We start from the raw sequence: 26164 nt of genomic DNA, 5'->3' as shown, positions 1-26164 counted from the left end.
AGCAGCAACTGTCTTTCCCGAAGATGTTGCAATATCGACAGACAAACTCTGAGCACTCGCAAACGTTTTTTTTACGACTTCTCTTATGATATGTCGTCGCTCTCTTATTGATAATACTTTCGGCCGCCCCGATCGTGGCCTGCTTTCCGTAGTAGCAGTCTCTTCATACTTTTTTTTATCACATGTCTCACTGTAGAGAAACTTAACTTTAACGCTTTTCCGATTTTCCGACAAGTCTCGCCACGTTTACGCAGGAAAATGTCACGTCGCACGAAAGTAGAAAATTCGCTTTTCTTAGCAACCATGGTTTCTTTGCTAAGCGTAAGCACAGACTAACTGGACGTATTGAGCGAAGCGCATCATGTAAGCAATGTGTGTTCACATTTGTGCTGCTACCATTGTGTTTAAGATAAGCAAAAACAAGTAATTGTGGACTTTCTATTGCAGTCTCAAGTGTGTCAATACTTTCTTGAGTAAGGGATGTTACAAATTAAATAGCGCTAGTAGTTTATTAGATACATCGGTATTCCAAATTACCAACAGTATTCCAAATATGCTGCACTTCCTCTACTTCAATATATCAAGATGTTTAAAAAAAAATTGGGTGCGTCGACACTTTTTTCACCCACTGTATGTTTTGAAAAAAATGGCTGCGCGTATTTGCGCGTCTTATTATAATTAATATATTGAGAAAGTTTAAACCGCTCTCCTCTGAAGTTCCGGATTTGTAGTTTCGAATATTTATGTCAGGCACTGCCGCATATAGCCAATGTCAGCTTAATATTCATACCGCATATCTAAAACTCGAGTTAATGCCTATAAAGGGCAGAACGATACAAGTGTTCCGCTGTTCTCTGCAGTAAATATCAACCACGGTCGACATCGGCAGGGTTGATTCTCTATTTTTTTTTGTGTTCAACAAAAATTAATACATAGCCTAAACATACAAGTCTTGTAAAATTAAAGGAGAATAAGCAGGGGATTATTGGAACTATATCATTATTATAACACGGAATTGGCAGGTGAGCGGTGGAACGTTGCCTATTTGTACAAGATGTTTGAAAAACAATTGATTCTTCTCGAGAAAGTAAGTTGAAAATTAGCATTAAAACGATATTCACCCATTCGACGTGGAATTCAAGTATATTTAAAATTTCCAAATTCGATTACCTGAAAAACAAAACCTAAGTAGTATGTAAAACATTGATTCTCCATTTCACACACGCTCTTGTACGAGGAACTCATTTGTCTTCAATTGTACCCAGGATGACAACAGATGTAAGAATAAACAATTGGCTACTGACGAGTTTTATACCGATCGCTGTCATCTCGATCTCGTTTGCGTACTTGTACTTCGTTTTGGATGTGGAACCAAGTACACGAAGGACAAATCACCGCATTCATGCCGCACGTTCATTCAGTTCTACAATGTCTTCCGAATCGTGTCAAACTCTCTAATAGTGTACTATCTAGAGACGCGGCACCGTCTCGACGCCCAGGTACATGAACGCCAAGTTCGACACCCTGTATACAGGGTGTCCGCGGGAAGACTGAACAGCTGGATATCTCCTAATGTATTGGAGATACAATTTTTTTAAAAATATGGCGTCGCATTGTTCGAGGGGGCCCATTTATTAGCGCAGACGATTTTTTTTCTCGATTATTATTTTAAAAAATACGATGGTCAAGTTCGGCTTTTTAAATGGAACTATTTTTTTTGAAGAAGTGGGTTGATGATAGTGCGTTCCGAGACAAATTCAGTAAGCATTAATGTATGCACTTGATTTCCACTGGTTTTTGAGATATTGCGCTTGCAAATTTACTGATTTCCACTGGAAGAAAACCCGCTGAAATAGCCAGGAACGGGGATGGTCTTGCTGGCGTCAGGGGTGGCCTTGCCTGTTGAAACAGATACCTACCTGCCAAAGGTCTGGGTTAGGAGTGGCAGGCCCAACGGCTGGACAATTCTTTCCGGCAGAAATGCTACTTACTAATGTTAACGTTTCAAAACGTCATAACATTTACTCAATTTCCTCATTCAGACTCAATTTTCAACTTCGATAGTCTTTTATTTCGCACTTGCTTTCTACGCTCGGATGGCCGGTTCACGAGTTATAACACAAACTCGGAAAATAATCGGATATTCAGGAGTCAATTACACCCCCTTTGAGTGAATTTGGGCAACAAACAAAGATTCCGTTGTAATCAGGAGGAAATTCCCTACGTATTCACAAAGTTTCAGAATTTTTTTAATTTCCGGGTTCGGGATGTTCCCTTGTGAGAGGTGGCGTTCAGGGAAAAATCAGTGAGCGGTTACTCAACGGTTGAACGCACCCAGTGTGACGCATAGCGTCGACTATTCCGAGCCGCCGATTGCGCGCGAGAAAGAGACAAAGCGCAGACACGCGAAAAGCGAAGCGAGATAGCGCGAAGGTACGTGAAAGACGAAGCGGGACAAAGTATCGTTCTTTCTCTCCTTCGTAGTCAACGGTAACGTCGTGCCCCCACTCTTTTGTCCCCTCTAGCTCGGTCTTGGGTTCTCTCATTCTCGACCGACAGATTCCAAGAAATGATCGGGTTGGTGGGGAAAGCGACGCGCGTTCAACGCATACTTGAAATGCGTTCATAGCGAGTTTATTGTATATCATGTACAGATTAAACATAGGCACTCCTTTGAGAGTAAAGTACCTAATTGTAAGAAGAATTCCGACTGCTGATCGAATTCGTCGAATAAATCCTGAAATTGATGAATACGAGGTAAAACTACCACGGGATTCCACGAATGTACAGAATTTGATGGCAACCATTTTAAATGCGTAGTGCTTAGGAACTTGAAATATATATTATATTCAGTTCTCATTCAATTTGAAGGAAAAAAATGCTTAATCTGTGTATCTTCATTTTCTGAGTCAATGTGTATTTCATAGAATAATATTATAATTCAATAGCAACTTGTACAGGACGTCTCGTTTATCACGATTCCTACGAATGTCTTTGTTCCTTCTAGGAATGCGAAAAATTGTAACTATTTGATTAACGCGTTCGCTGCAACAGTTCGTTCGAATGGGATTCATGTCCATAGTCCTGCACAAATTTCATACAAAATCGGGAATGTGTTCTGCCTCGTTTATAAGTGTACAAGAATCGTAAAAACACATCGAATGGAAATGGAATAGATTAGAAGTTCTTACGTATGACACGGATTACGTTTTTCGTAAAAACGTAAAATCTGGTGCCTAGTTGCAACTGGCAGTATGTATATGATTTAAACAAATGTATATAACTTCCCATAATGAAAAATAAACCGTCAACAATCACGCCACATCTTGTACTTCGAAAGTTCAGATCTCTACTAACATCTTCGTTATTTCAGCGATTTTCAACATAAATTTTTAGCAACATTTTTTTTTAAAAATGAAGCTTTAAGAATGTATAATGTAAAAAAAAAAAATTTTGGATGCTCCAAATAAAAATACTCTGCTAATAAAGCGGACATTTCAAACATTACTAATGTATCGAACCTCTGACGACAATGAAAGAATATAAAATTTAGCCAGATAACTTAATTCAGTAAAAAGTGATTAATTTAGTAAAGCTAGATTGTCCAAATCGCCGACTGTGCATCGGTAGAGGGTCTCTTGTTGGCGCCCTATTTCACTCACTCTGCGTTTATACCTATCGTTCATTCTCCTTGTCAAACGATTTGAGCGAGATCAATTAATTAGGTGCTAACTACTTCCCCGGCTCCGGATTCGTGAAAATCTTCTGTCTGGAATGTGTTCGCTTAAACTGGGGAACACTGTACAGGGTGATCCGTTAAAACTGCAAGCTACGCGCGCGCGAACAGACGAAAATGGCAACGCCGCCTCACGAACGCATTCCACTGCAACCATGCACCGGACCGGCGTCCGGAGGGCTGCCAGCGATCGTTGGACAGCACTGATGCCCAAGCTTCGAAAATGGATTTCTTCATGGTTTCTTTCAAATTAACGTCGCAAAGAGGTATTTGAAGTTTCCCGGCCCGGGTTGAAGAATTTGGAGCCTTTTCGTATAACTTTTGAACTATAAAAGACATTGGAATGCAATTTGCGCCGCAAAATGGGGGGAAAGTATTCCCTCCTAATGTTGGATAATTTAAAATATTTTACGTTTACTTAATTTTTCTGTTATCAATTTTTTAACCATAATTGTTGTGAAAAGCTTTTGCAAACTGTTTATTTGATACTGTATTTAATGCTCTTTTTAAAATTCACGGTGTTGATAAAAAGTAGGCTAGTCGTTTCTGTATCATTACTTTCAAAAATTCAGAAATTAAATTTTTATTCAATAATATGTTAGTTCTTGCAAACCTCAGAATCTATTGCTCTGGTTTTCTTTTTCATAATTGTATCCTTAAAGCAGTGCATACCTAGATCAGACGTAAGGGGTAGCTAATGGGACGTGTATTTGATTGTAGCGGTGTTTGAATTTCTTTCCACAATTTTTGTGTCCGAACAGGCAGTATAGTCGTATTTAATTTTTTTTTTAAATTAACACGGGTACGAGACCAGTCGACATTGTTTTCAACCACATTACAGTAATGTGGGGTGCGAGTGTTAACCCGATCATAAAAGCGGAGCGCGCGGCTCGCTTACCTGAGCCGGGAAATTCCGGCAGCTCTTTGCGAAGTTAATTTGAAAGAGACCATCCTAAAATTTTCGAAGCTCGGACATCACCGCTGTCCAGCGGTCGTCGTAGTGGAATGCGTCGGTGAGGCGGTGTTGCCATTTTCGTCTGTTCGCGCGCACGTAGGTTGCAGTTTTAACGGATGACCCTGTACTTCACAATTAAATGCTTACCTGGCGCAAGGTTGCTATACGCACTGGATAACTGGCGGCGCGCTGGCCCCTATGACGTCTACGGTGCAGAAGGGGAACCCCCGCAACGCCGCATCCTGATCTGGCGGGAGAAACGTTGTACTACATAGAGATGACGTCGCTTCGCTTGGATTGGTTTGCCGTCACGGCGTCACCATCAAAAATATACCGTTAATGTTATTGATGTAGGTGTTCCCCCTCTCCTACACCGTGCAACGTCATAAAGGACAATACGCCATCATTTATCCAGTACGTATGGCAACCCCGATTGGCAACCCTGCATATATAGGTACCTACCAATGTTACGAATCCGGTATTTCACAAGGGAGCGTTTCTCAATATATTATTAACAATAATATTCCACCAAAAGAAGGCGGGGAAATTGTTGTATGTTACATTTTCACGACATTTGTTTTTTTCATGGAATAATATAATTAATATATCGAGAAAGTTAACCGTCGCTCACATGTGAAATTTCAGATTTCCAACATGCTTGCATATAGTGTATTCTTCCGCCAGCTATTCAATTACTGAAAATGTTACAGTTTCGAATATTTACGTCAGGCACTTACGCAAGTGGCCAACAGCAGTTTAATATTCATAACGCATACTTAAACGTCGTGATAATGTCTATAAAGAGCAGAACAATACAACTGTTCCACTGTTCCCTGCGGTAAATATCAAACACGGTCGACATCGGCATGCTTGATTCTCTATTTTTTTGTGTTTAACAAAAGTTAATATATACCCTAAGCATATAATTCTTGTAAAATTAAAGGAGAACAAGCATGGAGTTATTGGAACTATATCATTATTATAACACGGAATTGGCAGGTGAGTGGTGGAACTTTGTTTATTTGTGCACGTTGCTCGATAACTCGCGGTACGATCGAAGCAGAATTGTTTCCCCGCGGGAAACTAAGTTGCGAATTGTTGTATGTTTTGAAATTTTCAAATTCGATGGCCCGGTGAACAAAGCCTGGTATGTAAAAAATCAGTTCCCCATTTTAGACACGCTTCTGTATCAGGAATTCATTTGTCTTCAATTGTACCCAGAATGACACTCGGTTCCGAGGAAAAGAGCGACTCAATTTTTACACTATTTTCCAGATGTAAGGACAAACGATTGGCTCTTTATAAGTTCACCGATACCGATTGCTCTTATCACGTTTGCGTACTTGTACTTCGTTTTACGATGCGGTCCCAGGTACATGAAGGACAAATCACCGTATTCATGCCGGACGTTCATTCGATGCTACAACATCTTCCAAATCGTGACAAACTATCTAATAGTGTACCATATTTTTGAGGCTGGATGGTACGAGGACTTTTTTATCTACTGCGTGGATCCCGATTATTCCTACGATCCGAAACCGTATAAGGTATTGCGAAAAAGTTTCGTTAACCATTGGTGCTAGATGTTGAGTACAGTGAAATATTTCGTAAGGTAACACACAAATTCATTGCAGATGTGTAAAATATTGTGGTACACATTTTTGCTGAAAATAATTGACTACGTCGAGACTGGCGTGTTCGTGCTCAGAAAGAAAGACCGGCAAATATCGTTCCTGCACTTGTACCATCATGTTTCGACGGTTTTCCTGGCTTGGTTCTATGCGAAATATTTTGCCCTTGGAATGTCATTAACAATTCCGCTTGTCAATTGCTCGATACACGTGATAATGTACACTTACTATCTGCTGTCCTCCATTGGATCGAACATTCAGTCATACCTCCAACCAGTGAAACCGATTATTACCATAGCGCAAATGGTGAGTAAATATAAATATACAGGGGCGTCCTAAATTGAAGTGATTAGAAAGAGAATTCGATGTTCTTGGAAATATGGGAATATAAGGGGCTAATTCCAGTGGGTGTTCCACTTTTTATCACTTACTAATTAGAGAAATCTTTATTTCAAATGTTTCAAACATTTCCAAGAACATACAAGGAATTCATTTGAGGGATACGATTTTTTTTCACACTATTATATTTTCACATGTTCTTTTCTACAAACAGGTACAATTTGTGCTGCTGATATGCTACTCAATGCAGGTTTTCCTGCCTTCGTGTAAGGGTTATAATCCTGCAGGTGCTATTATGATAGTGAACCTAATAATCAACTTTAGCTTATTTTATGATTTTTATAAGAAGTCTTATAGTTCGAAGAAGAGTAAAGGAAAATAAGCATAGCAGACATGCGGAGCACTGCCAACACCTTCGTGATGAACAGAAAGGTTTATCTAAATTTCTAAAACTTAAGTTCTGTTTAAAAATGCCAGCAAACCTATTTTTTTAATCGGGTGGTGATGTCAGCCGATTTGTCGCGTTTAGAACGGTTAGGAATTCGTAGAATAGTAACTTAAATTCCGATGACTCTGTGGGGAATTTGGAAAATTTCGGAAAGCGAGAAGAATAAGCTTTTTAAATGACAAAAAAGTCTACGAAATGCAGTAAAAAATAGTACATTATAAGACACTTCAATTATGTACCTATTCAGGAGTCAGGAGTGACCAGAGAAACGTTCGAGTTACGTTTAACCCTCGGAAGACGAATGGTGGACATGGACCCATAGCAACATTTCTATGGTACACCGGTTTCACGAAAAAATTGAATATAAAATGAATTAAATATTTCAAATTTCTCAAATTAACTAAAATTTATTAATAAAGAAATTAATACAAAAAAATTATTTATATACATTCGGTATATAAAATAGGTGTATCTCCAGTATAATTTTTACAAACAATGTTACTGCAATTTAGGCATCGTATACTATATTTTGCCATTGCCAACACAAATATAACATTGTGATAGACTTTGTCAGAGTTGGATCAACATGATCCTGCATTCGTTGTACGAGGGTTAAATCAACGACAATCATTTCACCGACATGGTTTTCATCGACACGATTTCACCGACAATGTTTATTTACCGACACGTTAAAATCGCCGACAACCATTTCATTTACATGGACTTTCGTCGAAAATTATTATACTTACCGCCATTTGTTATCGTCGAGAATGCATTTTTATACACACATTTATTTCCGCGCATAAGAAAATAAAGGTAAAAGTAAATGATAAAAGTTATTACGGCATACTGTTTATACTTTATTATGTAGAAATAGAATTATAAGGATACATTATATGCTAATGCGTTTAGGAAACCTTTGTCTGCGTACGTTTGACGATTTTCTATTATTCTTCGTATTCTTTCTTCTTTTGTTCGATCTTTCTTCTGCTTTTTAAGTGGTCGTTCACCTAGTGATAATTGCTCCAGTGTATTTTTTACTACAGCTTGTTCTTTTTGAATTTTACGTATAATTTTAAGCAATGAAATACTGTCAACATGGGTGCCATGCTTCTACGGAGTTTCGGGAGCGTGGAAAACTGTGCAAATCGTTGTCACATTTCGATCAGATTTCTGCTGCAAGAAGTGGGCCGAATGAGTGATGTTCCATTAGGCCTATGCTTAACCCTGCCATTTACATAATATCTATTACAATATTATACAATGGCTTCAGCTTCGGAGGGGATTGAAGTTTTTAAATTATTTAACGTGTTCGGAATTTCTGCAATATATATATTAATATTATAGCTTAATTAAAGCATATATATATATATATATATATAATCTATATTATAATCTATATAAATATTAGTACATTGTTTTCATGACGTAGGCGCCCACTAAGGAAGGATTTTTGGAAATTCCGTCCCTAAAGGGGTGAAAAGGGGTAACATGTATTTTCTCGGATTCTAATATCTCTTAGGCCTGATTAGATATCAACATGGTGTTTACATACATAGGTTTCCCACAAAAATGCCTAAAAATCAGTTTCACGATTTTGTAGTAATCAACCCCTAAGGGGGGAAAAGGGGTAAACTGTGTTTTCATGGAGTCCTTAATATCTCTTAGGCCCAAAGCGAAGCGCTGGGGTATTTTGCTAGTAATTTATGTGTTCTGCCGTTTCGATAACAACATAAACTGAATGAAAAACCCGATTTTCTTCATCGATATTACCATGTATAGTATATAGTTGCTTAAAAAACGTAGGAACCATTTTAAACGTGCCATCTAACAACCAAGTTTTCATTTTTGCTAAAGTCTTTACGTTATTTGTTGTACAATAATATTATATTTTTTATAATATTATATTTCCTGCTTCTTCTTTTATGATTCTGTTTGAAAGGTTTCCCCTCCAAGCTTTTAGACAGCCAAGCTTTGGGCTTATTTTGTCTTCGTCTATAGAGCACCTGTTGTTTCAAAATATTGTTGCTGGGAAGATGTCGCTGAAGAGATTTTCTTGTACCTACAGTTAAATCTGTAATTATTTTGCACGGTCTTTCATCAGTGTGATCAGCCAATTCTTTTATCTTATTACAGGATTGTATCACGTGAGACCGCGATGCTTCCAGTGCATGATTATGTTTGGAAGTATCGTAGGAGCGAATATTGTGCTGCACATTTATATATATGTATTTGCTGTATTTTACATTGATAGCTGCTACCTTTCCTACCACTTCTCTCGCCTACCCAGTAATACAAATCGTTCCAATTCTTATTCTTATTGTATATAAAACCGTGAACAGTAATTTTTATTTTACCCTGATTAGAAGAAAGAATTTGAGTAACCTGATTGGCAACACACCGATTTTCTTCTGACAAATTCATTCCGGGTACTATTCACAAAATATGTAAGCGGCAATCACGTACGAAAGCGAAGCGTATAGTGATTGAATGAATAAGGTCAATGTCCCGATACTTGAACATTTAAGGTACGGCGGAAATACGTTGAAGAATTTTTCAGCTATATAAGTTAATTTGTATAAAAATAATTTTGCAATTATATGATAAATCGTGTGTACTTTATAATTAAAAAAACATATTATTGGACTGAATAATTTTGTAAAATGTTACAAATTCATAGTTCTTACAACGGCTCAATACTTGTACAGCTTAACTAATTGTAAGTAGTATGTCCCGGTGTCCCGATTATACTGTCCTATTACATGGACACATGATGAAACAATTCGGATGTTTTCTAGGGAAATTAAATACAAAAAACAACACAACAATTTCTTCTTTTGGCACATTTCTTCTGAATAAGTAATTTTAAGGTTATGTGTATTCGTGTATAACACGCATTTTACATATGGGTTAAATATTATCATTAAAACAAGATAACAAGAATACAAAGTAGTAATTGCTAAGGTGTTAAGTAATTATTTTTTTATTGTATCAACAATAACACGTATGTACCTATTTCAAAGTTTGCACACGTGGTCAAGTTTCGAGTTGTTACGGGGTTTGATTGTACCAGTAGATAGACGCGCAAATAAAAAAACTAATTCGAACTTTAATTTTAATCTTTCAATAAAAAAATGAAACTACATGGTAACGTTTGTCTAAAAATGTATTATATCCCACACAGCTTACTACGCCTTAAAGACGTCCATTTTAGGTCTGAACAACTGAATCTCCTGATCCCAGATAGCACACGTCGTCTATAAGCCGTCTTTAAGACGTCTCAAGACTACGGATTTGTAACAAGGCGTCGTGTAACTACACTGGCGCCATCTATAAAGCATTTTTAAGACGTCTTTAATAGCGAATTCGGTACCTCGCACTGGCTCTGTGCTGGTGCCAGAAAATGACTTGGATTGGTTGTTTCTGATAGAAAGGAAGATAGCTCTATGAGAATCAACCAACCCAAGTCATTTTTTGGCACCAGTGCAGAGTCAGTGCGAGTACCGAATTCGTTATAAGACGCGTGCTATCCGAGAATTAATTAGAGGTTAAGGTATTTATTTTCTCTCAGAGTACGAATTAGAGGAAACCAGGGATCATAACCGCTGTCTAACCCGAACCATCGACGAAGTATGGATAAATCGAACATGTTAAGTCGAATAAATTATAAATGGAAAATCAAAAACACAGAGGAATTTGTTTAAATGTTTTTTAAACGCATGTTTGCAAACAGGTTTTATAGGTTATGTATATTCTGCATATATACTGTATACATAATAATAATACAAATAAAACTAATAAGAATTGAATAAATGAAATAAATTGGTATTGAGTTTGACATTATTTTGAAAACCATTTACTACCTTACATTTACGTTAAATCGAACCAGTAATGATAAACGTCTTAAAAACGTCCCGCTTTGTAACATCAGGTCCAACGTTACCGGGAAATACCCTAACAGTGGCAATATCATAATTCGTAGTGGCGTGTCCCAGTTCCTCCTCTACTACGAATAGTTTGACCACGGAACCCATTTCCCGGCAACGCTGGAGTCTTGCTGGTTATTGGAGCTTCTAATATAAAGATACAATAAAGAATGAAAAATTATTCGAAGCCCAAGATGAAAGGGCTTCGAATAAACAATGTCCACACTGACAATGAGCACAATGCAGTCGTCGCCTTTGATAGGAATTTTTTTTCTCGATTTTTTAAAACTGTCGAGGTGGTCAACCTGGCAGATTCAGTTTGGATACGAAATACACCAGTTATTACAGTTCAAAGTTATCGCGAGTGAAATTTCTATTTACATATCCGTTGCTAATTTTGCCTTCTTTAGCGGAATCCAACACCACGTCATAGAAAGCTGTAATCATATTATACTGTCTAATACTGATTAAATATGCAATTTGCGTCATTCATGCATCCGGTAGAAATTCAAATGGGAATTTAATACGTTTCTTATTCCTTAACGTATAAAATACAAGTGATCCTCATTGCACGTATAAAAACATATTTTCTTACCATCGAACCAACAAACACTAATCTTTGTATTAAATATAGGACCAAAATCAATGGCTTTAATATTTGAAGACAGTGATTTGCTTTTAGTAGGTTGGAGTGATCGTCACAATGAAAATTAGATCAAGCACGATTATACTTGGATTACCTTGAGATCATTATATGCATAATTTTACTCGCTCAATGACTCGTGGCTTGCATTTTCATACTTCATCCGGTTGTAACGTCTAATATCGGACACTTTTAAATTTATGTTATTTAGAAAATTCTTTTAAATCTATGCATGTGTCTTATTTGATCCGCATTTGCTCACCTCTACACCCATGCGCCACAAAGAGCCGACGGCATCGATGAGTTGACATTTCGCCACTCGAGTGAAAGGCCAGATGGTCGCGATGCTTTTTACAATCTCTGAAAAGGTTCGCGAATGTGGAACGGCTATATTCCCCCATTGGAGTTTGTTCCGAGGGATCGCAGATAACACATCGGATAGGGTAGGGCTGGAGAACCTGCGCACAGTGGTTCAAAATCCCCCAAAAACGTAGCCAAAATATGAAGGCGTCCTTTGATTTGCATGAAAAATAATATATTAGTGTTTCTGAGGTCACTGATAACGAATCTAAAGTCAAATACAAAATGTCTGTGTATAATACCTGTTTTAGGCACAGGTGCCACCCCTTCTCGAATGTTCCAGGTTATGGCATTTTTACGGCATCTTTGGGTGCCCAGGAAACTTTATGCTGAATTTGAACCTCTTAGGTCAGCGGGGAGTACGAAAAAAGGGTCTAGGCAGATTTTGCTAATAAACGAACAGACACCTTAAGCGTCTTATTATATAAGATTATTTCCCTTCCTCTACCTACGACACCACTGCAATCTTTATGGTTACGGATTCTGTTTGTGTCAACAACGGTGTCACAAAGTAAGTAATTTCGTCGCAGCATTATTAACTCTGAAAAATTCGATTGCGTTTCGAGGAGTATTTTGGCTACGTTTTCGGAATTTGGACCACTGTGCTGTGGCCCGCATGCGGCTCCACCCCCCCTCCACCTCCCCCTTGCCTACTCCCCTGAGCTGTAGGGGAACGATCCCCTTCCATACTTATTTGGCTCCTATACTCTACAGGATCATCCGTTAAAACTGCAACCTACGCGCGCGCGAACAGACGAAATGGCAACACCGTCTCACGGACGCATTCCACTACAACCATTCACCGGCCCGGTGTTCAGAGGGCTGCCAGCGACCGCTGGACAGCAGTGATGCCCGAGCTTCGAAAATTTTAGGATGACCCTGTATGTAAGAAGTATTTGTATTCGAATAGTCAAATGCTCCATACATATAAGAGGGGCCCGGAATATAGAGACTTCGGGAGGGTCGACGTTGGTGGAATTGGTTACGCGGCTGGTTAGTAGATATGTACGCACAGGATCCAATGATAGAGTATTTCAGCGCCGTTCAGTGTAGGGGCCCCTCACGCGCCTGCTACCCCTTCCAATCTTTCTTTCGCGCAGCGTGCCTTCCGTTGTTAAGGACACCGCGTGACGCTACGAAGGCTATCATGACAGACTCAGGGATTGTAACCGCCGCCTAAAGGTCTGTGCACACATATCCGTTCCGTGTCAGTTCCGTATCCGTTGTGCCAGTGGTAAGAAGAGGGACGTAGAGGGTCTCTTCTTCTTACCGCTGGCACAATGAATACGGAACTGACACAGAACGGATATGTCTGCGCAGACTTCAACCCTAACCCGGATCCGGTTAATCGAGGCGAGGTTACTGTAACCCGTAGTAACCCAGAAGGAACGGCTCTCAAAGAGTACAGAGAGCCGGTTAACCCGCTCAGAGCGGGTTACAAGTGACATACGACATTCTACGTCCAAAATCCGACTATGGTCGCTCCGCGCTCGTCCACCGCTGCGATGCAACTGCAATTTTAACAAGAACCGGGTTGCATGCAATGACGTCAATCACTTGCAGGGTTTTGTTTCTCGGTTTAATTTTTAATCCCTCGAAGAAAAATGTGACGAATTTTCTTGAGTTATACCCACGACATTACATGCAAATCGTTTCTTGTCAAATTGCATCACCGTGGTGGATGTATGGCCTATAATAAATATCGTAACAATTCTGTAGAAGTTCGAAAGGTAATTTATTTACTTATAATAACAATAATATTTTGTAACACAACTATTATATACGAAATACAAAGAATATTGTCATTTTTTCAAATTTAGAAACATGTCACCCTCGAAGAGAAATTTGCAAAATAAAAATTTGTTTATATTTTGACGTAACATAAATAATTTTACAATTTCAAAAAACTATTATTCAAATAGGCAAAACCTTCTACATTAAAATAAAAAAAGAATGAACCTAATGCAATATACAGTTTCTGAGATAAAAATTCATAAGTACAGCTCCATTTCACGAAAATAGGGAAAAACTACGCCCTTTTCCGTATTACTGTAACCCGTTTTGAGAGCGGGTTAACCGGGTTACTCTGTGCCTGGATGCCTCGGGTTACCCGGTTATGCGGGTTAGCCTACGGTACTGAGAACCGAACCGGCTTAGGGTTACGGTTACAATCCCTGGACGAACTCGCTGGGTTAAAGTCTTCGCAGCTACCGTCGCGCGGTATCTCTAACGACGCGGACGAGAGTGGGAGAACCCCGAGAGCACGCGTGCTTGGCCTTGGACAGTGTTGCAGTATTTCTTCGCTAAGAGCTCACAAGGGGAAGGCACACCCTCCGCCATCGCTTTTGGAATGACACTCGGTGGACATTGTAGTACACACCTAGTGTTACAAATCTTAAAGAATTTTATCAAAATGGGCTTTCGTTTTCGAGAAATTTGAGTTAAAACTTTTGCGCAAAACTAGTAGTTCAGTTACGCAAACCATATGACCAAGCAACGATCGCAGTTGCGACAATAAAATGTTCGGCTACGATGCTGGAGGTCTCCGATTCGATTCCCGGTGCTCCCTTTTATTATAATTTTTTTCTCTTTTCCCCTCTACGTTAAATGCTCACCGCCGGTCCCGAGCTGCGAGCTCCTAACGAATAAATACTGTAGTGGGTTTGAGCCCTATCGCTGTGGCTAATAATATTGTTAAAAAGCTTGAATTTTTTTATGATTTTTTGGTATAAGTTACGTTTTGATATATTTTTTTATAAAAAGTTATGACCCGCGATCTACCGTGTTAATTCAAATAAACGTATCTAGTCAAAAGATGGTTCTGAGAAAAATGACTTTTAGTATTTTGTGTTATGCCATATCCGAATTATAAACTGTAAATTGGTTACAATGCATCGAATATAAAGGATGGGCCCATGAAGCTTACAATAGTACCAACACGGAGGAGGATAAATTTATGTCACTTTTGTTCGCAAAATAATATACCAACTCTATTAATCTATCCTCTTTTTACAAGTTTATTAATTTTATCTTCAGTAATTTTCATGCCATCTAATAAAATATTTTTTCTTATCTGTACTACATATATTTTTTTATATGTTATCTATACATAATAATTATACCTAGAACCTATAATTTTTACATAAATTAATACATTTTAAGTCATGAAAATAAAAATTTTGCATTGATCTTGAAATGGATGTTCCGTTTTACCCTACCACTTGAATGAGGCGAATATTTCAGTACTTCCGGAAAATCTTATTCTCCTTAGTTGCCAAATATTTTTCTCAACAAACTCTTTAATTTTCTTATAGCTTAAGATTCTAAGGTCTACATAAGACTCTTAGTGAAGTCCCATATCTTTTTTCTTTCGGATTTTTTGTTATCACACCCCTTCCCCCTCTCGCTCCTGGAGTCCAGCAGTAGAAATAACACTTGGAATCGACGTCTCACTTATGGAATTATTAATATGCAAAATTTAAAAAAAAATCATTTCGGGTAATTTCGGTCGATTTTGTAGAACTCATAGTACAAAACATATAAATTCCATTGGCACGAACTGTCGCAACGAAAGTCTTAATCAAATAAGGATGAAACACATTTGGTAGCATTCGCAATAAATGGGACGTTCTGTACAAGATATTACTGAATAATAATATTACTGTACGAAATACACATTGACTCAGGAAATAAAGATTCAGAAATTAAACATTTTTCCTTCAGATTGAATGCAAACTGAATGTAATATATATTTCAAATTTCTACAGTAGTACATTTAAAATGGTGGCCATTAAATTGTGTACATTCGTAGAACCCCGTGGTAAAGTTTTGTATCACGCTACGCCACGTACACCTTCGAAATGTTTTCATCAACAGCCGAACATAAAAGAACCAAGAGAGTTAATACTACTCTCCATTTAAGGATTTGTTCGGTTAGCAATCGGCATCCTTCTTACAATTATTTTATTCCCACTGGACAGCCAATGCTTAATCTGTATACAGTACAGACACGTAAGTTCAACAGCATCAGCCATCCTGAGTAATAACCACAAAGTTTTTTAGTGTCACACAACAAAACTTAATTTTTCAATTTAAAGAATTCAGATAAATTGGTAGTAGCGACATGTCACCAATATTTATTTCGCTTTAGTCTTCTTCGAACTGTAAGTTTTCTTATAAAAATCATAGAATAAGATAAAGTTGATTATCAGGTTCACTATTAGAACAACGGCTTGAACTTTAATACCATGACACGAAGGCAGGAAAGCCTGCACTGAGATTCCTATCAGCACCACAAATTGTACCTGTTTGTAAAAAAGACCACGTTAACTGGATAATTCAAGAAACCCATAACATGAAAAATTCAGGTCCCTCAAATGGAAAAGCGCATTCCTTATCTTTTACTTGGAAATGTTTGAAATATTTTAAGTTGAGATTTCTCTAATTAGTAAGTAATAAAAAGCGACACCCACTGGAATTGGCCCCTTACATTCCCATGTTTCCAAGAATTTCGAATTTTTCTTCTAACATCTTCGATTGAGGAAGTTATCGCATATTTTTATTTACTCACCATTTGCGCTACGGTAATAATCGGTTTTATTGGTTGGAGGTGGGACTGCATGTTCGGTCCGATGGATGCCAATAGATAGTAAATGTACATTATCACGTGTATCGAGCAATTGATAACCGGAACTACTAGAGACATCCCATGGGAAAAATATTTTGTGATGAACCAACCGATTGCAGACGACGAAACATGATGGTACAAGTGCAGGAACGATATTTGTCGATTTTTCTTTCTGAGCACAAACACGCCAGTCTCGACGTAGTCAATTAACTTTAGGATATACGTGTACCAAATTATTGTAGCTATCTATAATGAGATTATGTGTCACTTTATTAAATATTTTATAGTGCGCAGAATCTGGCACCAATGGTTAACGAAACATTTTTGTACTACCTTATACGGCTTCGGATTGAAGGAGTAATCAGCCTTCACACAGAAGGGAAAATAGTCCTGGTACCATCCAACCTCGAATATATGGTACACTATCAGAGCGTTTGTCACGATTTGGAAGATATTGTAGAACTGAATGAACCTGCGGCATGAGTACGGTGATTTGTCCCTCATGTACCTGGGACCACATCGTAAAACGAAGTACAAGTACGCAAGCGAGATAAGTATGGTCGGTAACGGTGAACTGATGAACAGCCAATTGTTTGTCCGTACATCTGGAAATTAGTGTGAAAACTGAGTCGCTCTGTCATTCTGGGTACAATTGAAGATAAATGAATTCCTCGTTCAAGATCGTGCTTAAAATGGAGAACCGATTTTTACTAGGCTTTGTTCTTCAGATAATCGAATTTGAAAGTTTCGGAATATACGTGGTGCTGCCCAGCGATTGGGCGAATATCGTTTCGATCCAAATTTTCCAAAGTTTCGCGAGAGGAATCAATTCCGTTTCGATCGTACCACAAATTATCAGACGTGATTCTTGCCAACAGGTAGGCAAAGTTCCACCGCTCACCTGCCACTTCCGTGTTATAGTAATGATACAGTTCTAATAATCCCATGCTTATTCTTCCTTTGGTTTTACAAGAATTATATGTTTACGATTTTTGTTACACACGAAAAAAAAATTTAGAATCAACCACGTCGATGTCGAGTGTGCTTCATGTTAACACCAGACTAGAACTGACCTGTTTGTAGGTCTACACTTTATACGCACTGATAGACCGATTATGCGTTATGAATAATGAACTGCCGTTCAGCATTAGTAATGAAAGATGATTTGCGGTAAACAAAAATGTTAGCGAAATGTATATATTTTACGGCAGAGGTGCACATACCGTGATCGAAGAACTCTGGACGCCGGGATAAAGGCGGGATCTCCTAGCTGCGACAGGTCGCAGCGACCGGCAGCGACCCCACTAGCGCAAGAGAGAAACAGATGCATACCTCTCCCTTGCACTAGTGGGGTCGGGTGAACAATTGCGATTCTTAGTCTTACGGGCCGCGTACGAGGCAAGCCGAGGCAAGCTGATTGTAAGGTAATCTAAGTCGAACTGAGGCCTGTACAAATTTCATTGTTCCCGACGATAACAATTTTTTTTTTTTAAATTATTTACAGGCTCCATCAATAGACCTACGGTTACTTTTCTTTTATGAATTTCTCTTACAGTTATTTGCAAAATGGAGTTTAATTTTGTATTGTTAGTTTATGCTTCATTTTTTAACTTTAGGGTACATTAATATTTTTTACTTTCGTTTTTTTAGTGTATTTTGGAAAATACATCTATCAGTGATGAAAAGGAACACTGCGTGCGCGGCAGGCGTGCGCGATGGTCGCAAGCGTTTACCGTGAGCAAAGAGGACACGTAATAAGAGGCGTCACTCGACAAGGACAGACATAAACTAGGGAAATCACTGGACAACCAATTTAAATGCCCATTCGGCAATGATCGGTAAACCACGGTAAACTTCGGCGATAATCAGCAAATTGCGGTAAGGTACATTTAGTCGATTTGAATATCCCGCTCGAATAGACAACTAATTTGAATGCCAAGGTCAAGTAAGGACTTCGAAGGTTCCGCCCGGAGTGACGCATTTTATTATATCTCCTCTTTGCCGTCAGCACGAAAACCGCTTCGCAGAATCTTGACGCAGGCCCGGCTCGCGGTGAGCGCTTGCGAAGATCGCGCGCGCCCGTCGCGCATGCAAAAGACAGTGTCAGGCGTTTGAAAGACGGAGCGAGACGAAAGTATCAACGCGTCGTCTCTCTCGTACCATTCTCGCTCGCTTTCGGTGCCTCTCACTCGCTCTCGCCTTCGCCGGGCAAGGGTGAGACAGAAGTGGTGTGGATAGCGAAATGTCCTCATCGTGTACGCCAAACCGAGCCCTCAGCGAGGTAGTACTGTAAATCTATAAGGCATATGAATTGCGTATTCTATAATTATTTCTAAACTCACTAAAGCTGGTACAGTTTTGAATAACAGTGGCAATCATTTACGGAAATTGTCGTGGTTAGGTAGTTTAGTATTCATAACGCATAATTGTTCCTACAATGTGTATTAAAAGCGGATCACCAACAGTTCAGTTCTTGTTTGAAGTTGGAGGTTCGATACGGAGTACAGTCGACACCGGCGTGATTCGTTCGGATTTTTTTTCCGTTTTTAATCAAATTTGACGTACAGCATAAATATATAATTCCTGTAAAGCCGCAAGAAAACAAACATGGGTGTGTTGGAGCTGTACCATTATTATAACACGGAATTGGCTGGTGAGTAGTGGAACTTTGTCTACCTGTTGCCGAGACGCTTGATTATTTGTGGTACCATCGAAACAGAATTGGTTCCTCTCGCGACACTAAGGTGAAAATTGTGATAAAAACCTATATTGTAAAATTTTCAAATTTGAGTACCTGAACAACAAAAGCCAGTACACATGTAGGGGGAGGGGGGCACGATGGAGAAGCTAAGCAAACATGCAAAAAAGTTTGATAATTACACCTTTTATTTAAGTTTTTATGAATCAATATATAATTATAAGTTAATACTTTAACCTTTGGCACATAGTTTGAGAAACATTTAAATAAAAATTTTAAGTTATTAAACTTTAAAAAAAAAGTAATGAAAAACCATCTTGCCCCTGCCACGGGTATGGCGGGGTAAAGAAAAGGGGGTTAGATGGTTCCCCTAAATATTTCCACAGTCGATGCAAATATGAAATTCTTCTAAATTGCTTTCTTCCTACTCCTCGTACAGGAGTTGTGGGGCCATATCTTTTAAATACTCGACAAGTTCTTCCTCTTTTTTTTGCGAAAATACACTTTTAATTGGATCTAATCCAATGACCACTTCATTTCCCTGTTTCAATTTTTGGACATAACGTTTCAATGTTGTTTGTGGAAGGCAATATTTTCGAGCAGCTTTCTTGCACCCCATTTTGTGGGGTTAAAACTTCATCTACAGATTTCTTCATAACTTCTTTCGACCATTTTCCTCGTCTACTTAGATTTTCTTACATGTTCTTACCATTTTCAAATCCGAATTAAAAGTAACGAAAATTCGACTTAAGGGGACCTTCCGGTCTAGAGCCCCCCCAAAATAGGTGATCTTTAGGAATTAAATAAAGGAGAACTACTATATATAATTTAATGGGACTTTTTGCATTGTATTAAGGATGTCTTAAATAATAGATATATATTTTTTGTTTTATAATTAATCATTGCAGACGGCACGGAGGAGTCGTTAAAGTCAAGGCGTCAAGAAATTGATCCAAATCGGTGGGACCTGTACCTCCAAAAGTTATTATCCGATTCGACTGAAACTTTTCTTATTTTGAAGAATATACCTTTAGCTAGGGGGAAAACCAGACAAATTACAAAAATAACATTTTTTTTAGAAAACAATGACACTTGAAATTTGAAATCACTTTTTCCCTATAGTTTTCATCCTTTAACGCCTTAGAAAATGATGAATTTTCAATTTTTTGTATTTTTTTCTGGTATTCCCCCTAGTGAGAAGTATATTCTTCAAAATAAAAAAAGTTTCAGTCGAATCGGATACTAACTTTAGGAGATGCAGGTCCCACCGTTTTGAGAACTCTGTCTCGATAAAAACATGTTTAAAGTTTTACGCGGGCGCCGATTGGCCGGTTGTTGCCCATGCATATGCCGCTACTCAAATGCCTACAACTTCGGAAATTTTACGAATTTCAACAAATCCTTTTAAACACGTATTCCTATAAGGTTGAACATGCAAAAATTAATTTAAAAAAAAACGATTTTTAGACCGGAACCTCCCCTAAAATTATAATAGAGAACGATGGCGTTGTTCAACCTTACATGAACAACCGTACTATGATTGGGTACCCCGTCATTCCCCGTGTCAAGAACCTCATCTTGCCTCAAACCATCGGTTTCCAGAGACTGATGTTTTTTGTATAACAAATAAAAAAAAAATATTGAAATTTTGAATATTGTACATTAAAGTAAAGAGACTGGACATTATAATGTAACAAAAATAATTGACTTACCATTTTTAAATATATATTTTATTATAAGTCCTTTCAGTACGCAAAATAAGATCCACGCAGCATGTGGACGATTTCACAGTTCTAAACCAAAGATGCGTGCTCCCCCACTCATTTTTATCAACGACCTAACTGTTACAATACAATGGTTTCCTTTTGGTACTTTCATCAAATGCCTAGCATTTTTCGATTATGGTTTTTTTTACGATACTCCAACTTACCCCGCTACCTAATCACGCCCCCTTCCCCTAAAACATCGATTCTCTATTTTCGACCGACACTTGTACGGGGAATTCGTTTATCTGCAATAAATTTATACCCAGAGTTACATGTAAGGAATACCGAACTTACTCTGCAATCAGTGCGACTCAATTTTCACACTAATTTCCAGATGTAAGAACAAACAATTGGCCGCTTGTAAGTTCACCTATACCGATTGCTACTATCACGTTTGCGTACTTGTACTTCGTTTTACGATGCGGTCCCAAGTACATGAAGGACAAATCGCCGTATTCATGCCTAACGTTCATCCGATTCTACAATGTCGTTCAAATCGTGAGTAACTGGCTAATAGTGTACCATGTATTCGAGGCTGGATGGTACGAGGACTATTTTTTCTATTGTGTGAAGCCCGATTACTCCTGCAATCCGAAACCGTATAAGGTATTGCAAAGAAGTTTCGTTAACCATTGGTGCTAGATTTTGCGTACTGTAAAGTATTTAGTAAGGTAACGCACAATGTCATTGTAGATGTGTAAAATATTGTGGTACACGTATATCCTAAAAATAATTGACTACGTCGAGACTGGCGTGTTTGTGCTCAGAAAGAAAGACGGGCAAATATCGTTCCTGCACTTGTACCATCATGTTTCGACGGTTTTCCTGGCTTGGTTCTTCGTGAAATATTTTGCCCTTGGGACGGCACTGTCAGTGATTGTTGTTAACAGTGCAATACATGTGATAATGTACACTTACTATCTGCTGTCCACTATTGGACCGAGCATTCAGTTAAACCTCCAACCAGTGAAACCGATTATTACCATAGTGCAAATGGTGAGTAAATATATATATACAGGAACGTCCTAAATTCAAGAGATTAGAAAGAGAATGCGATATTCTTGGAAACATGGGAATATAAGGGGCTAATTCCAGTGGGTGTTCCACTTTTTATTAGTTACTAATTAGAGAGATCTCTGCTTCAAATATTTCACACATTTCTAAGTGAAAGATAAGGAATGCGCATTCTCATTTGAGGGACCTGAATCTTTCATATTATCGGCTTCTTAAATTATCCAGTTAACGTGTGCTTTTTTACGAATAGATACAATTTGTGGCGTTGATAGCACTCGGATTTCAGATTTTCCTGCCTTCATGTATTGATGGCAAAATTCCAGGTATTGTTATGATGGTGAACCTGATGATCAACTTTATCTTATTTTACGATTTTTATAAGAAGTCTTATAGTTTGAAGAAGACTAAGGCGAAATAAATGTTGAGGACATGTCGCTACTACCACTACCTTTCTAATAGACAGACAGACTTATCTGAATTCTTAAAATTTAAAGCTTAAGCTCCGTTTTGCGATGCTAAAAAACTTGGTGGTAACTACTCAGTATGGATGATGTTGCTGTACTTAATTATCTGTACCGTATAGACTATAGAATTTGAGCCAGCGTTGCCTCGCTGGGCGGATGCCCCTTCTCGCGCGGACTTGGAAAACAGTATGGATACTCGTACTCTGGGACCGCCCACCGGGACATTGCTGGTTTAAGCATTGGACCTCCAATGAGGATAAAGTAATTGTAAGGAGGAAGCCGATTGCTGACTGAATAAAACCTGTAATCGGGGGTAGTATTAACTCTCTCTGTTTTTTTATGTCTGACAGATGATCAGAACACTTCGTATTTAGGTGTATGTGGATTGTGGAGTAGCGTGATACGAAACTTTACCACGCAGCTCCACGAATGTACAGAATTGAATGCGGACCATATTAAATGCGTACTACTGTACGAACTTGAAATAAATATTCAGATGTTTTCTTCTTAACGCTTTGATTTAGGCTGAGCTCGGACGGACCACTTTAGAAGCCAACTCCAACCACAAAACAGTGGTTGGGCTTGTCGCTTTTATATCGACGACAAAAAACTGTACCACGAAATTGTCGCTGTCGGTGGTTGACACAATGTATAACCGTGTCTTGTGGTTGTCGCGGGCTTCTGAAGTGGTCCGAATGAGCTCAACCTTAGGCCTGCGGTCCACTAAAGGTCGAGTTGCCTAGCCGAGATCGGCGGCGGCGGCCGACGGGCGCGGCCAGCGGCTGAATCCTGAGCACCGTTCTTACGGAGAAGTATGTATCCGTTTTCCTAGCCGCGTTCTCGACCGGCCGCGGCCGCGCGTCTGCTACAGCAGCAACCTAGGCTACTGGAGACGCAACACAATGGGATGAGGGTCTGTTTTCCGCCATGGTGGCGGAATCTCCTAGCCGCGCGGCTAGCCACGGCACCAAACCGCTTGACTCCTCAATACTGAATGCTCGCCGTGGCAGCGCTGCGTTCCAACGTCACAGTGGGACAGAATCACAAAAATAAGGAAACAAGTCAGAAATCAAAAGTTATCGGATTATGTTCTTTTATATATATATGTTATGGGAATATGTTTTTTTTTATATATTTCTTGTAAACTAATAATATGAGCTCCGAAAAAGGGGAAAAATATCGTGGCGTCTACTTCTGATCTGTGTGTAAACACGTGTCAAAGTTTGTATGTTTTTTCTTGTGGAAAATTCTGAATCGGGTCTTTTAAATTTTTATGATATAACAGGCACAAATTTTGGGGGGAACCGAAATGAGTACTATGAGGCTTTTTAGTTACCCTCCGGGAACTTCCGAGGAAATTTATTTTTTGTTTTATAATCAACATAGATTTGGCTTTGCAACTGCGAAAACAAGATTCGGCAATATTTACCAATAATGGAGTAATTACCTGTATTTTATGTCGCATAGTGAGGCTGAATGCCAAGAAATCGGGGGAAAATGCAACATCCTATTACATCATATTACAATACCCCATTGCCAGAGCAACATTTTTCGATCTAAGAACATGTTCTTCTTTTCACTAGATCAATTTTCGTCGCGGTCAGCGCACAGAATATTATTACAACTTGTTTATACTGTAGCGGAGTACGGTTTATTGCCTGACGAACGTAGAGAAATTAGCAATGTAGTAGAGGAGGAAAATGCCATATCTGGTTCCCAAAAATTAATCAGGCGATTATCGGCCAGAGCGGTCTCGCCAGGGTCGCGGTTTATTATTGTATTGTCCCGCGATTCTGCGGTTGACAACGGTACCTGCGCGCCCGAACTCATCGTACTTATAGGTCGATTCTCCAGTGACGCCCGTCAAAGAGATGCAGCCTCACCCCGTGACGAGGACAACCCCTCGCAGTGCCTCACCGAATTTTATGGCCTTCGACCCTCGAAAATGTCCAGAATATCCGCATTTCCCATCAGATCTTTGCGAAAACGACGTCAATGGATTCCTTATGTTTCGCCGATGAAAGTGACACCACGAACGACGTAATTCGGACCATATGAAGGAAAGTCTATGAAAAATTAATTTATATCATTTCAAGTTGACTTCGTTAATAATAGTCCGATTTACATGAAATTTCGTATGATTTTCATTGGAAAAACATAAGGAATCCATTGGTGTCACTTCCATATCGATACGTTAAAGAATAAAAAATTATTTCATTTCTAAAACAGGTATGAATCCTCGACCGTAGACCTTTTCAAGTGCGATCGAACCAAAATGGGACCCTGAACACTGCGCGGCCGGAGTTTGGCCGCCGCTTATTCGTGTCGCTTAGTCGCCACGGCGGTCCTTCGAATAACGAATAACGACTAAAAATTTAATCGAATAAAAATTTAGTTGAACAAATATTTAGTCGACTAAAAATTTATTCGTTATTCTCGAATAACTTCACTTTATTCGACACTTTTATTCGAGTTCATTCGAATAAAAATTTATTCGACTAATGCCCAACTCTGGCCCAAAGACTTTTCAATAATCGAAAGAGAGTATTCTTTCTGATGCTTTCGACGATGCAGGCAACCATTCGCGTGCGCGGTTTCATGCTGCACGAGAAGCTTCTATTCGAATTAGATATCGATCTTATCCGTAAGATGAAAGTAGTTATAGAAACGATATCAAGTGGCCACAATATTGACTTGAAGAAATCTTCAATGTATGCATTACAAACAGCTGAGCTCAACGTGAAACTGCAGAGTAGACGTAGGTAAAAGTTCGCAGTGGGTAAAACTTCGCAACACGTGAATTTCATTGTTTGAATTGTGGCAGTTGCGAATGGTGATTGACAGTCAATTTTCAATCAAGGTAGAGTCACCAGTGTCGAATTGTGTAGCTGCGCTTCGTTTCGTTATCGTACAATGCGGTAAGTACTGAATTCGTCAGTTCTAATATGTACTGTTCTCATTTTTACGAGTCAATATTATTTCTATAAATTGATCGGTAAATATTTTAATTAATAGGTCGTCTGATAGAGCTGAAATCCTCACAGATAACAGGATTGATTAAACAATGGAAAAGTAGCTGTGGGAGCCACAGTTCGCACAATGCAAGTGGGGCAAGAGTTCAATATGCAAATTCCCTATTTAAAAATCAGCTGGAAGTAAATGAAACAATGAAAAGAAAAATTTAATGCCATCGTGCAAAGAAATAATTAGAGAAGCATACAAAAATCCATAAAATAACATCTAGTTTTGAAAAGTTTTGAAAGGAACACAACAAATCAGTTTCAAAATGAGAATAGCCCAGAAATAATTTGTTCTGTGTGTGACGAAGAATACACTAATCCTCCAAAAGACTGATGCCTGCGCAAATTACGAAGGTAAGGGTAATGTTATGTGCTACTACTGTTACCTTGATTAACAAAAAAAAAATCAATTGTAAACTATTAGTCGTTTTGCTATATTACCGCAATTATTGTATGCAGGAAAAGAAAACACTTTTGTGAAAATTTCTCGTTGCGTTCTTTTACCTCGTAACATGCGAATTTTTGCCCGACATATCG

General features: G+C 38.7%; 3 protein-coding genes across 23 annotated transcripts in view; 1 reads left to right on the top strand and 2 right to left on the bottom strand.

The window, feature by feature from the left end:
• The window catches only part of LOC143375392 (CUGBP Elav-like family member 1-A), a 628399-nt gene that overhangs the window by 186646 nt on the left and 415589 nt on the right, over nucleotides 1–26164 (bottom strand). The window lies entirely within an intron of this gene.
• On the top strand, nucleotides 879–23118 carry LOC143375474 (very long chain fatty acid elongase AAEL008004-like). 4 transcript variants are annotated; one of them, XR_013086903.1, is made up of 5 exons: nucleotides 879–1022; nucleotides 5967–6238; nucleotides 6326–6628; nucleotides 6876–7390; nucleotides 7720–7903. XR_013086903.1 is itself a non-coding variant. In XM_076824623.1 (4 exons), exons 1-4 carry the CDS (start codon nucleotides 5645–5647, stop codon nucleotides 22559–22561), a joined length of 789 nt encoding a protein of 262 aa, XP_076680738.1. In that variant the 5' UTR covers nucleotides 5372–5644; the 3' UTR covers nucleotides 22562–23118. The 4 variants fall into 4 exon arrangements, 2 of the variants coding, with proteins under 2 accessions (XP_076680738.1, XP_076680747.1); XR_013086901.1 differs by lacking the exon at nucleotides 879–1022 and adding an exon at nucleotides 5425–5690; XM_076824623.1 differs by lacking the exons at nucleotides 879–1022; nucleotides 5967–6238; nucleotides 6326–6628; nucleotides 6876–7390; nucleotides 7720–7903 and adding exons at nucleotides 5372–5690; nucleotides 21464–21735; nucleotides 21823–22125; nucleotides 22394–23118.
• Nucleotides 15750–17655, bottom strand: LOC143375466 (very long chain fatty acid elongase 4-like). Of its 2 annotated transcripts, none has more exons than XM_076824595.1 (4): nucleotides 17567–17655; nucleotides 16999–17270; nucleotides 16609–16911; nucleotides 15750–16342 (listed from the first exon to the last, which is right to left on the bottom strand). In XM_076824595.1, exons 1-4 carry the CDS (start codon nucleotides 17610–17612, stop codon nucleotides 16175–16177), a joined length of 789 nt encoding a protein of 262 aa, XP_076680710.1. In that variant the 5' UTR covers nucleotides 17613–17655; the 3' UTR covers nucleotides 15750–16174. The 2 variants fall into 2 exon arrangements, with proteins under 2 accessions (XP_076680710.1, XP_076680720.1); XM_076824605.1 differs by lacking the exon at nucleotides 17567–17655 and adding an exon at nucleotides 17377–17488.

This window comes from Andrena cerasifolii, chromosome 1, assembly GCF_050908995.1.
Source record: "Andrena cerasifolii isolate SP2316 chromosome 1, iyAndCera1_principal, whole genome shotgun sequence".
Classification (NCBI taxonomy): domain Eukaryota; kingdom Metazoa; phylum Arthropoda; class Insecta; order Hymenoptera; family Andrenidae; genus Andrena; species Andrena cerasifolii.
Note: the sequence above shows the minus strand (reverse complement) of the source record. Positions and strands in the feature narration are given on the sequence as shown.